At 40.4% G+C, this 13555-nt stretch overlaps 1 protein-coding gene across 1 annotated transcript in view; it reads left to right on the forward strand.

The window, feature by feature from the left end:
• The first annotated feature begins 303 nt into the window (after positions 1-303).
• The window catches only part of Rspo3 (R-spondin 3), an 88538-nt gene continuing 75286 nt past the window's right edge, over positions 304-13555 (forward strand). Inside the window, exon 1 of the mRNA XM_052169890.1 lies at positions 304-921. Coding sequence (XP_052025850.1) covers positions 825-921 — 97 coding nt within the window. The 5' untranslated portion in view covers positions 304-824. The remainder of the gene's footprint in view (positions 922-13555) is intronic.

The following is a 13555-nucleotide window of genomic DNA, read 5'->3' on the forward strand; positions in this document are numbered from 1 at the left end:
CACCTTGCCGGGTCCAAATTGTCCCAACGAGGTCCTCCCCCAACCCTGCTCCCATTCTCCCGCGGTCTTTGCTGTGTCCGAGATGCTCCACCGCAGACCCAGGACCCCTTAGGCGCCTCTTCCCGTCCCTCTGCCAAATCGCAACGCCTGTACTTTTCCAGCTCCCTCTTTTCCCTCTTGAAATTGAAAGTTATTGAGGTCGCTCGGGGTTGTTGCTCCTCCCCGCCCCTGAGCTCCCCCCGCCCCCCGCAGCCATCCCCTCTCCCCCTCCCTCCCCCTCCTCCCCTATGGGGTGCTCCCAGCCCTGCCCAACACTGGAGCCGCTTCTGCTCAGAACGCCAGAAGCAGCTCGGGTCTCTCCAGCGCCCCTTGACCATAGCTGCGGTACCCATGGCGTCCGCTTCCCTGTGCTCCCGGGGTCCCCGCCACTGCCGCAGCCGCTGCAGCCTCTGAGCCACAGGGGCCACTGCTCGCCTGGATTCCGCCCGCTGCCGCTGCCGCCGCCGCTGTGCAACCGAGGCTAACCTGCGGCCAGCCAGGAGGCTCCTTCAACCTTCGCTCGCGGCGATGACAGCCACCCCAGAGCAGCCGGCTGTGTTCGGACAATTTGAGAATGCAACTGTTGGTTTCCCTGTCCACCCGTCCCGCTTCGTTTGCCATCACAGCACGCCTGTTGGATCTCAGTGGAGAAATCCCGCTGCTCTGGCTTTTCAACTCTCCATATAGACTCGCCTAACACCTACATACATATTTAAAAAAAAAACATTAAATATAACTAACAGTGAAAAGAAAAAGAGAAAGAAGGGAAACATTACTGGGTTACTATGCACTTGCGACTGATTTCTTGGTTTTTTATCATTTTGAACTTTATGGAATACATCGGCAGCCAAAACGCCTCTCGGGGAAGGCGCCAGCGAAGAAGTAAGTGCAGGGCTTTCTTTCTTTTCTCTTTTTTTTGGGTGGGTGGGGTGGGGGTGGGTATTGTTGTTGTTGTTTGTTTTTTGTTGTTGTTGTTGTTGTTTTGGCTTTGGTTTGCTTTATGCCTCTGCTCCCTTCCACCACATTCACCTGTCAGGTCATTTTCGCCTGCCCAGACTCAGCTGCCTGAGGTAGCGGTCTTTTCAGCTTCTCATAGGAAATAAGGGCACACAAACCATTGCTGGAGTCCTGCACCCGGTGTTAGTCTGGCTCCTGCCCCCCCACCCCCTTGTAAATCAGGATCTGGAAATCTCCCTTTCTTCCTTAGATTCGCTCTAGGGATTTGTGCTTTCCCTTTGAGGCTCCGACGGAGGCCTAGAGCCCCAGGCAGTTGGGTCACCCTGCCTTCGGGTTGCTTGATACTGGCGCCACGCGACGTGGGATCACCCCAAGTTTCCGCCTGGCTCGGGGGAACCTTGGCTGGGCCTCCCAGGCTGTTTTATGGTAGTCAAGTCAAGCATCCTGGGGCGGGCCCGAGGGAGAGCGAGCAAGCTCCCGCGCCGCTGCTTCCCACAACGCGCAGGAGTGGAGTGGCGCTGGGGCGCCCGCCTGGGCTTGCACGACTGTCTGCTGAGTTGCCCCGTGTCCCGTGCTCCGGGGTCTGAAGGCGCATGAACTCACAGTCATGCCTTGACTGTCCCCACGTGAATGCTCTGGCCACTTCAGACTCTTTCAAGTGGGTCCCCTGAGACAGGCGCATAATGAGAGTGGGATTCCCCCTGAGCTCATCTCCTCTGTGCTCTTCAGTCTGTTACTCGGGAGAGTACTAAGTCCTGGTGGTGTGAAACTGTGCCTTTGCTGGAATGAAATGGATCCCTCAGGGCAGCCTCCACCTAAATCGGTGCGAGGCAAGCCAGCATCTTTCAGAGATTCGGGAACAGATGCAAGGATGGCTTCTCTATTTGTTCCCGGGTGGCCAGGCGCGCTGGAGTCCTTTCGAAGAGCTAAGGGCGACCCTCGCTCTTGTGCCCCAGGGGTAGCCACTAAGGAAAACTAACAAAACACCCAGTAAAGTTATTGCTTTGGTAGCTTGGACCTGGGCGGTTGGTCAACCCACAACCTTGTCTGGTCCCCAGATGAGATCTCTTTCCCAAGTGTCCAGCCCGCAAAACCCTTGGGGCAGGAATGCTGGCAGCTCTCAGGACACAACAGCACTTGTGTGGGGTGGAAATTTAGCAATCTCCTCTCGCCACTGTTTGTCTCTGCCCTGGCCCTGGACGTGAGGGTCCCCTGAAAGCTCCCTTTGTACCGCTAGCCCAAGCCAGACAAAGTTTGATTCACCTGAAAATTGCCTTTTAAAAATCGTGGCTGGGCGGGAACGCCAGAGGCTTGGAGTCCGAGTTGGCCCCATTGCCTCTAGGATCGCTTCTCCGCGCAGGAGGGCCTAAACTAAACATGTCAGGGCATCCGATTTATTATTCTTGGCCTCTGAGTGGTTTGTATTCTTTGAAACCCTCCCACCCAGTCTATTGCTCAGGCCCTGTTGCTGCTGCGGTAAACGTAAGTAGCAGCCTGGGGGCCGCATCGCCATTCCTGGCCAGCTAGGTCTGCTAGGCACTGAATTTCGGGACCAGAGGAGAAAGGCAAGCCAAGAGGAACAACGCGGCTGTTTGCCCCGCATTGCCCATGCCAATAGACTTATCTCACCCAGTCCACTCCGTCCTGGTAGTGTCCCCGACCCCTGACCTCGGAGCTACACACTTGTCCGGGTGGGGCAGGGTCCTGTGTCTCAATGTCACTGATATTTGAGTTTCTGATTGGGGGGGGGGGGGTGTCTATTTTTAAAGGAAATAAAAGAAAGCAAAGAAAGTTTGTTGTGCGTTCGTTTCCATCTCCACACCCCTAAGGACCAGAGCTGGGGGTGGGGAAACTAGGGGTGCACAAATCTGGGTTGTAGCTAGGGCGACGATGTGTGAAGTCTAAAGGAGACTGCTTTTCTCTCTTCCTGTATCATCTCAAAGCCAAGTTAAAGGCGCCCTTTGTGTTGCGGGGTTAAGAGAGAAAATAAGTGGAACTGAGGTGAAATTTCAGTGGTTCTATGGGAGTGGGTCTGGAAAAGAGGACCCTCCCGCAGCACTCCTAGTGAGGCTGCTCTTCAGTCCGCTTTTGCTGCTAGTGTGCTCCCGCAATCCTGGGAGAGGGGCGACCCCTTGCGTCCTCCAAGCAGACAGAAGAAAGATTTGGCAGGCGCAGCATGGCTCTTTGCAGCAAGGATCAGAAGGTTCAATGTCTAAAAACTTGAAATCAAGGCAGCAGGTTTATAAAATCACCTGAACCATGGTTTTTAAAATATGTGAAAAAAATCTCCTTAATGGTAACTGAGAATATATTTATAATGAATAATGAGAAAGCAGTCAAATTATTTTAAAACTGACCAGACATTCTTATATTTTTCTACAATAAGGCAACTTAAGAGAGCAATTACGAGTATCGGTTTTGCCTTGTAGCAAATAGCTTCATTTTCTTAAACATTTAGAAACATCACTAATGAGAGAGGCAGAAAATTAAGATTAAAAATAAAAGACTCCTAAAGTCTTTTTCAAAAAGTGGTCTCTTAGATATCTTAGTATCAAAGGTCCTTAGTAGCAAAGATTGTTATTTACAGTGCTAAACATGTTCAGGTATAAAGAGTTATGTGAATATCCTTGTGTTTCTCTACAATAATCAATAGTCTGTATGATTTTCTCTATAAAAATATGCAACGCTTTAAAACAGAAGCCTCATACTTTTTTAATTGTCTGGGTAATTGTGGTGTATAAACACAACAAGATTGCGCTGAGTTTGACTGACATACAGTGCCTAGAGATGACGAGATAAATTTATTCAGGATAAAATGTAAAGCCTTTGCTCCAAAAAGTCATTATTCAGCAAGATTTTTAGCATCAAGCTCTAGCTTTGGACACTGGAAATTCACAAAGCCTGAACTCCATCTTTGATCTCATTTCAAGCTCAACCTTTGAAGTTCGGTAAAGTCAACCTTTGAATTTTGTGTTGCATGTTAGTAGCATTTAAATATCATCTCCATTATAATAATCATAATTTTTTCCTAATGCATCACATTTTCACCTGGATTATTTACTGTTGGGGACAGAAACCTTCATTTGAAGTGTAGACACTGGTACCACAGAATCTCTCTTCCGGAGGGGGGAGGCTAAGAAACAGGACCCTACTCGCTGAGTCAATGAAACTTGTCTTCTCACATGAGCCTCCCTGACTTTTATGTATTTATAGTACGTGCTGAACCTGCCATGGAGAGGATATCAGGGTAATGAAATAATTAACTTGATGATCTCCAGAGTACTATTTTCCCAATATGTTTAAAGACTAGGCTATTCTGCTTAATTGCTAATCCTTTATAAGTGTTGTTGCTATAATGCTGACAATTATCAAACAGGACATACCAAATAGGACTAGAGCATTTTTCTCATCATACTTCATTATTTGATCATCCAGAACCCTCCGAAGGATGATAATGCCCCAGTTGCCTCTCTGCAAGAGGATATCAGGTACAATGTTCTTTAATTGTGGGCATCTATTAATTTCATCTTAGTTTTTCAGATTTTAGATCATTCATGTTTTAGAAATTCATTATATGCCTAGCAATTAAAATGCAGCTACTGCAATCGGCAGAGAAAGGTGAAAAGAATAAAAAGTACAACAAAAATAGCCACACTGATAATATATTTATTGAACTTGATTATCTCCTATGATGGTGTCGCAGATGTTGACATAGAGTAACATAGCTTCTGTGTGCTCTTGGAGATTTTATTGCTGATCCTGGTAAACGTTAATAGACAAAATAAAAAAAACACTGTTAAATTGAAATATTAATTTATTGTTTTATTTGGAGATTGGAAACAATACCCTTTTTTTCCTTTCTTGCCTACCTTTGTCACTTGTATGATTTAGTTTTAAGAAAAACAGTCAGAGAGAGATCTGGCCAAGAACTGTTGGAGAAAGTGTGTTCCGTGGCGTATCACACAGTATGAATGCAAATTAAAGATAAATTCAATTTCCTAGGAAATGGTGGCACATGAATGTAAAAACAAAGTCAATTTCCTTTTCTGAGCTCTAACTAAAGCATCTTAGAGCTAGGAAGTTTGTTTCCCAAAATATTTTGTTGCTTCTCTATCTGAAATCTTTATTTTCTGCTCCAGCAGAAAGATTTTACTGAGTGCCTTAAAAGATGGTGTCTTAGCCCCTCATTCTAAGCATTTACACTAGAATAAGTAAAAAGAATTTATAACAGTCATTTCAACATTCCTTTGAACATGCAATACAAAAAATATTTTAAATTTTACATAGATGGGCTATTTCTCTAATGAAAGGGTTTCCCAGTTTTTAATGTTCTACAAATTAGGTCTCCAGAAAGCAATGAACTGAAATTACAACATGCAGTAAATTTTGATTTTTAAGTCGTTATAGGAAAACCTTTGCTACATTACTACAAAATGACTTTAATAGACATTTGATCCTTTTAGATTACTTGAATCTGGGTAGGTATCTCCAGATTGTTACTGAATGTCTAAAAATGTTTTCTAGTTAAATGTCAAGTAATTTAAATATGTGTAGTGTTTTTCATTGTTCATAACAAAGCATTTCAGAACCTTATATAAATATATAATACCACAACATTACTCTGAAATTACATAAACTTTCAAAACTACAAATATTACAGATGGTCTAATTCCCTTTTTCTTGTTATCTCTCTTTAAACACTCAAGTTGGTATTTTCTAATCTCTTCCTCTTCCTCACTACTGATTCATACACCTATTCCCACTCACCATAAAGGTTATTCCGAGCTTTCAGTGAATTCCTGAAATGCCAGCACAGTGCATATTGTGTTTCGTGAAATGTAAGAATCAATTTCAGTTACCATTAGAAAAATTATCATTAAGTTTTGAGAACATAGCAAGAGTCATTCATTATAGTGTGTGGCAATTGTGTTTGACTTGATGAGGTTGCTTTCCTCTTCTTATAAGACATTGTTCAGTAGTGCTATTCACAAAGCAATAATTTGAAACATATTGACTCATAAGTTAGGTAGATTCTAGTCTTGCTTTTGATTTTGTTGGAAAATAAAGACAGATTTCCTTGTTATATTTTTTAAAAGCTTACAACAAGTAGATCATATTTAAAATTACCGTCTATTGAGTCCTCTACTAGAGTTGAAAAGCTTCCCAATTAAGCATCAATAAAATACATGAATATAAATATGAATATGAGGAAAAATACTGGAGATGTTTTGTTTTACTGTACCCAATCATATCTTTTAATTCAGAAGCATTACCAGCATTCTTATTAAACTGTTCATAAAGCAATACTAAAAAAACAATGGGGTTGTAACCCATTATTCGAAGGTTAGGGTTTGTCAAGAACACTATAGTTTGTGAAGAATAGCTGGGTGTCACTGATGATAAGAACTCCCATTTTGCCACCTGAAAATTTCCAACAATGTGACACTTAAAATATCTGAAATCATCTCCTACATGAAGAGTGCTCATTTACAAAATATCCAGTTACAGTGCCTCTGATTTGGTAAGATCATCTCTGCTCTAACTATAAGGGAAGCAAGAGACACAGTTACCATTTGTTAATACTAAACTTTGAGAATTCTTTTTTTTTAAATATTTTTATTTTCTATATTCTTTGTTTACATTCCAAATGATTTCCCCTTTCCAGGATCCCCCCTCCCCATATGTCCCATAAACCTTCTCTCCATCCATTCTCCAATCACCTCCCTCCTTTTTTTCCTCTGTCCTTATATTCCTCTCCTATGCTAGATCAATCCTTTCCAGGAGAAGTTTAATGGTACCAAACAACCTTCTCCAATTATAAAGATGGATAATTGTAACTACTACAATATATAATGGGTTACAATTCCATTAAAATTCAGTCAGGTTCATCTTGTCCACAGCCTTTGAACCCTTGTATCTGGTTCAGAGTGGCAAACAGAGAAAGACTTCAGTTTTCCTGTCCTGAGAAGTGCCTAGAGATGGCCTGTGAAGATAAGGAAACATTAACTTTGTTAATTTACTTTTAAGGACAAAAGGCCTACATTACAACACTGGATGATTAAGCCAGATAATATAGCAGATTACTCCTTTTGACGAAATAAATAGTTCTGGGCATTTCATTTAGTAGGAAGAAGAAAAAGAAGCAAGACCATATTTGGCATCAGTTTAGGAGCATAAGGATTCAGATGTTGGTCAATGAAAAAATGACACAAAGACAGACAAGAACGAGACAAGTAGGTTTGGTAAACTTATTTTGCTTTTGAATTATCTTTAGTGAGGAGCTAGGAGGACACATAAGACTTGAGCCCCAATTTCAGAATGTATCAATGGCTGAATTCAAGGATGGCAGTATCATTCATAAAAAAGAGATGGCTGGACATGGGAGTTTAAAATTGTATAGATGCTTTCCTTTATCAAAGGTTTTTGTTTTACTAGCCTCAAGACTGCTTCATGTAGTGTGAATGAGATAACATTAAATCCCTTTCCTCATTCTAAATGCTTTAGAGTATTAATTCCAACTGTGGTTTCTCTTTTATAATACTTTCTGTTATGTAAGAGAATGGTGGCTGCTGTCAGGAATGATAGTTCCAAACTGCCAAATCCTGTAGTGAAGATAAGTCTTGGAACCTTTACTACCTATATTGCTTTGCCACAGATCATAAGGAGACTTGAAAGCTTTTATAGCAATGAAAGATATATTCATAAGGTATTGGATGTTTTTGAACCACAGTATTGGACCTAGCATCCCACAGTGGCGTTGCTACTTTCAAGTACATTTCTCAATGAACACGTGCTAATCTCAGGATGAGATAAAATCTTAAGGCATCTAGTTAACTCTTCTGCACTGGGCAGCATCCCTAATGCATATTTGACCAGTTTATCATAACAGTAGGTTCATGTTTTCTCACCGGATCCTTCTATTAATTTTGAGGCTTCGTAGCAAAGGAATTATATTTTCCTAGTATTTTAAGAACTTGGCAGAAGTATGAGTTGGATTTAGCTTACCTTTGAACTCCTTTCTAAAATTAAGGTGTATATCACCTCCCCCAAATTGTTTCTAGAAATATGCTTGTGAGGATAGTTGTAACAATATCTCAATAGAAAGTGCATTCCTGAAAGTGACTGATAAAACAGCCTCATTTTATTACTACATAATAAGAACTACTACCACACAATGCAGGGTACCAGCTACTGAGCTACTTGTTTTAGAGCACCAGCTCCCCTGACTTATATTCAGTCAAGTTAGAAAAAGATTACCACTTCTCACAGCTACAAAGGAACCTTACAACTAAGGAGTGCAATCACCTTGACAAGGTTGTCCTGTAGACAGAGCAAGTGTCATTCCAACAGAGAGGTGGTAAAATAATATGTCAAAGTGTGTTAAATGCCGTCTCCTAACAAAGCACAGCTTTACAACTGTTAAGGCCACTGTTTCAGTGTATATGTTTTCTTTAGTACACAATAGCATTTGTCTATTAAAGTGAATATTATGCTAACAATAAATAAATTCCTCACATAACCTCTCACCTCTCAGTAGAAACCTGCTCCTTGAATATGTTCACAAAATAGCCTCATTGAGCTGTCACATTCACTCTAGATGGAATGTAGAGTTTCATTTTATTTATTTCTTATCATTTATTATTTACCATGTTATCAGAGAGATGATACTCAGTTCCTAGTCTCAGTTCAGGTTTAGCTTCAAAGAGAGTCTCCCTCTTTCCACTCTAGCTTACTGGGCACACAGGCATTGTGTTTTCAATCCTGCTTCAGACTTTCACAATCCCATCAGACAGACTGTTTCTAAACAAAGTTGCTGATCTTTATTTCTTTTTTATCACAAGCAATAAAATCACACAATTTATTTGATATATTCTAAAATCCTTCTCCCCGAGTATGTCTTTACATATCCAAGACAAGATTTACTTAGGCATGAAAATCTGGGTAAAGCTGTAATTCTGGAGTTAAATGTCAAAAGCCTTATAGATAATTTACAATCATGATTGGCATTTTCCTGGCTAATTTTTTTTTACCCAGAAAGCTATCTTTATGATGTTTCATACAATCTATTATTTATATTACTTTCACCATGAACGTTAATAATAACTTCCACTCGGAAATTTTGCTTTATGGGACTTGATTCAGGGTTTGCTGATGCTGAGTTCATACTAGAATCACCTGGAGATCTTTAAAAGTAAAAACAAGACAAAATGATGTAATCTCTGGAGATAGGCCCCAGATAGTCTTATTTTTAAACCTAGTCTGGTGACTCTAAAACACAGCTGAAAATGATATATTGTCAGACCCTCAATTCAAGAATGGCCTCTACAGCTGAGCAACTGTTGAAAATGATACCAGTTTTATGAGGGTTTGACAGACAAAATAAACGTGTGTGAAGCATGATCAGAGATGAGGTATGTACCATCTGAGCAGCAGAAAGCCATCTCTGTACACAGTTATTTCTCAATAGGAAACTGATAAACTCAAGATGCTGACTGTTGCAAGCAGGGCTATCTCAGAGAGAATCAATCACTTCATTCTAAAAAATAGAGCAAAGTGCCTGCAGAACAGCCTGGTAGTGACCTTACCAGGTGCTGCTGGATCCCTGCAACATTGCCTTTGGGAGAAGGTGATTGCACCCCTGTAGTAGGGGAGCCAGTCAACAGAGCAACTGTGGAAGCAAAATGAGGTATAAGCCACACTCAAACTGTTCTCCAAAGCTACTTAATAATAAACAACTGCTGCTTTGGGTTTTTTTTTCTTTGTTTTGCTTTTGTTTTGTTTTTATGTCTTACCCCTCCTTGATGTCAGGAAAATCTTAATGGGGAGGCAACTGCCTAACAAGACGTAAACATTCCTTTCTTTTATGGTCTCTGACTAGCTTGGAATGACAACTGTGATCACTATCACTGCTATAAATAGCATGGGCTTCACTCTCTACCCAATGGACGGACTTTTGTGGAAGATCATTAATTCGCAGATGACTTTATTTCACTCATCTTCTGCTCTTCTCTGAGCTGTTGTCTTCGTTAACTCTTGTTTATTTTTCTTTTCTAGTCCTTGCAGAAATTTCAAACCTTGCCATAAATTAGGGAAAGCTCCGTGTAAAAACAAGGTGGAAGTCTGGGCTTCCTGTCAGATTTCATTGTACTTGTTAAGGGGGCTCTTTGGGAAAATTTGGGTTGCAATGAGTCACTAGGCCAAATCCCAATAACCACAATTGCCAGAAGTAATTAGACTGAAGAAAGCCAGGCTTCTTGGGAGGAGGGTCATCATAGCAGGCTTAGGACATTGCTGCGTGGTCAGACCTAGTTACTTGTCCCTAAGGGTCAGGAGCAATCATAAGCTACAGAAAGCAGGAAACCCACAGAAAACAATGCATTTCCACCAACTTTCTTTTCAATAGCTTATTCACCCTAAGCATGCACAAATGAAAATATATCACTAGCACTGCTGGCGGCACAGTGCACGTCACAGTCCCCATAAACCACCTGTCTGTCTGCAAGACTCAAAGCCCACACATAGAACTCCTGTTGTCACTATCTCAAGTCTGCTCCTCCCTTCCTGCACAGATTGAAAAAGAGCCCCAGGAATTCAGTCTTTGTGAATTCAGTCTGAGGGGGAAAGGAAAGAGAAAAAAAGAAATCCTCATAAGCATTCTTAGGTCAATTTAGAAATAATATTAGTGAAAGGAAAATTATCTATAAGAAAATGGTAACCCATTACTGCAAGACAGGAGTGCTAAGATCTGCACTTAGAAAAAGGCTAAGAGCAAATCTAGGATTCCATGTACTAAAAATAAACTTCTCGAAAGTTAGTATCAACGCCAGTAAGTACACATGATCAAGAAAGAAGTGAGGCTGTCTTTGAAAGTTTCAGTAGAAGACACAAAAAGACTGTTAAGTCTTTCCATTCAAGAACCACAGATGGATCTGTGCTCAATAATCCAGAGACAAGCTGGCTTTGAAACCACTGCCTTTGCCTGGAATACTCAGTGGCTATCACCTCATATGATAGAACTTTAATTGAACAAAACCTCAAAGCTTCCAGGACTCATTGTCCTTAAATTTTCAAATTCCTTCCTAATTTACAATGACTTTCAGTGTATCCCTTTACTGCTTTGATCTCAGGTTACTACTAGATCTTATGGAATAAAGTGTCAAATATTTTAAATATACAGACAAATTCATTTTCTGGTCAGATTTATTTTTTATTTTGTATTTTTATTGTTTTGCCACTGGAAATCTCTAGGTATCTTGGCAGATACATTCTTTCCTCACATATAATACATATGTGTCCTCATAATGAGGTCCTCATAATGAACTTCTTGTCATTTTGACCAATATAGGAAAACCATACATTCCATTGCATTTGGTTTGCATTTGACAGTAGTCTGGCACATCCAGTCTTTCTTCCCCACTTGAGCTACAAAGGTGCTTTTAATGATTCCCACTACCCCAGGCCATCTTCACCATGCAGAGACACACTGAGAACCATTTATCAATGACTTTGATATACTGTTAATGATCTAAAGGAAATGTGACTAATTCTGAAGATCCTTATAAAACAGTTCTTAGTTGAAGTGCTTAATTTATAGCTTACTGGGGGAGAAGCGATACAGTTCAGCACAAGCCTATTGCATTTATATTGGCCTTTATCTCAGTGGATGGTAGTCTGCTCCCAGCATATAAGGCTTGCATACTGATTCCACATAGCAACTGCCTTTAGAAGCATTGCTCAGAATAGGTTTGAAAGTTTAGTGTTTCAACATACTTCTTCTACACATTTCTTTCTTTGTGGAAAATTTATTAAGTCTCCGAACACTATGTGTTTTCTCTTCTTTAAACCTGGAACCAATGGTCATTTTTACAAGAGCAATAAACTAAAGTGGTTCTTCAAATATCTTACTTGACTTGCCTTTCATAACTGAAGTACCTTCTGTTAATGTAAACGCTTCATATTATAGCAGGAAGCTCCCTAAAATTCAGAGCTGCTTAAAATTATATGGCCAGAAATCCCCTTTCTCCCCCTCTACCAGCTTTCTCCTTCTGGGAGTATGCCAGTGGTTTCTCACCATTCATTCTGACAACTGTTCTGGTGTAAATATTTAAATAAATCCTTTCCATTAGAGATTAAACAAAGTATAAGTAATTGCTCTGCAATGATAGATCTTTATTAATGTTTGCAATAGCAGATCTTATTTCATCTGGTGCAGAGATGCTGACACCCTCAGGAAGGACCAAAGGAAAGGAGCCAAGACAGGAATTACAATGTACTGTATGTAATTTGAACTGCAAAATACTGATTTTCGTTTATCCTTCCAAGGCTTATGTTTAGATAATGCACATAGTGTAGAGAAAAATGAATTTGTTAAAGCTGAAAAATACCAAAAATACCAGTGCTCAAGAGGTAGAGGGAAATTACAAATCTGCGTATCATTTAAACAGCCCCTTGTCATTTCCCAGTATGCTCAGCAGACTAAAGCAACATGTGTGAGATCTGCTCTGACATAAGCTCTGCTTTCTCTATTATTGCTCAAGAATTAGCATTAAAGGGGATAAGGGCTGACCTCTCCTGCTTATATCCAATATCAGTTGTTAAAACAGTGTCACACTCAGCTTTGAGAAACAAGCTTCCACTATTTTCTGTCTGCATTTCCTGTCTGCACAGATTTTCATGTCATGAGTACATACTGGCTTCCCTCAGCACCAGGGGAATTGGCTACAGGGTCCAGAGCTCAGGTGCTCAGCTCCTCTATGGACTCAATACAGGAGGGTGCCATATATGACTCAGCACACATCCCCCAGCACATTCAAATTATCTCTTAATGGCCTACGTGACTTAGTACTTGTAGTTGTCATACTGTATTTTTAGAGAAAAATAATAAAGAAAAGGTTGAATCTGTTTGGTACAGATTCAAGTTTTTGAAAAATTATTTTAAGTTCTTAGTTGACCATGCAGTTTCACAGATGTAGAGGAATAAGTGCATTAAGTATGAGACAGCTAAGCAACTTAACCTATAAAGAACATCATGGGCTGAACGTCAGATTACCATCAATGATCTCATGATGTGGGCTGGAAAGTAAGGCACATGCCTTAGAAAACAAGTTTATCCTTCCCTTGATGACACTAAAACATAAAAACATGTATGTTTGAATTCAACTTAATCATTGACAATCCACAACCTAAGAGTTCTTGTTGGTCTATGATTTTTCTTTATAAAGTAAGATTTTAAGGAAATCCATATCATTAATACTATTTATATTATGAAAATTATAGAACTCAGATGGGCAGGTGCACATCTGTAATTGCAGGACTCAGGAAACTATAGCAGCTAGTTTTTTTTGTGTGTGTGTGAGTTCAAGGTCAACCTAACAACTGTCTCAACATCTACACAGAGTATTTTCTTCATGTGTCTTTGATGTTAAATGTACAGTATTTACTAGACTGGTTCACATTTGGATCCTGGTTATATAGCATTATTTGTCAAAGAAAATAATAAACAGGATCTTTGGGAAACAAATGGAAAACTCATAAACTTCATGTAGAAGAGACTTGTGTC

The sequence above is a fragment of the Apodemus sylvaticus genome, chromosome 23, assembly GCF_947179515.1.
Source record: "Apodemus sylvaticus chromosome 23, mApoSyl1.1, whole genome shotgun sequence".
Taxonomy (NCBI): Eukaryota; Metazoa; Chordata; class Mammalia; order Rodentia; family Muridae; genus Apodemus; species Apodemus sylvaticus.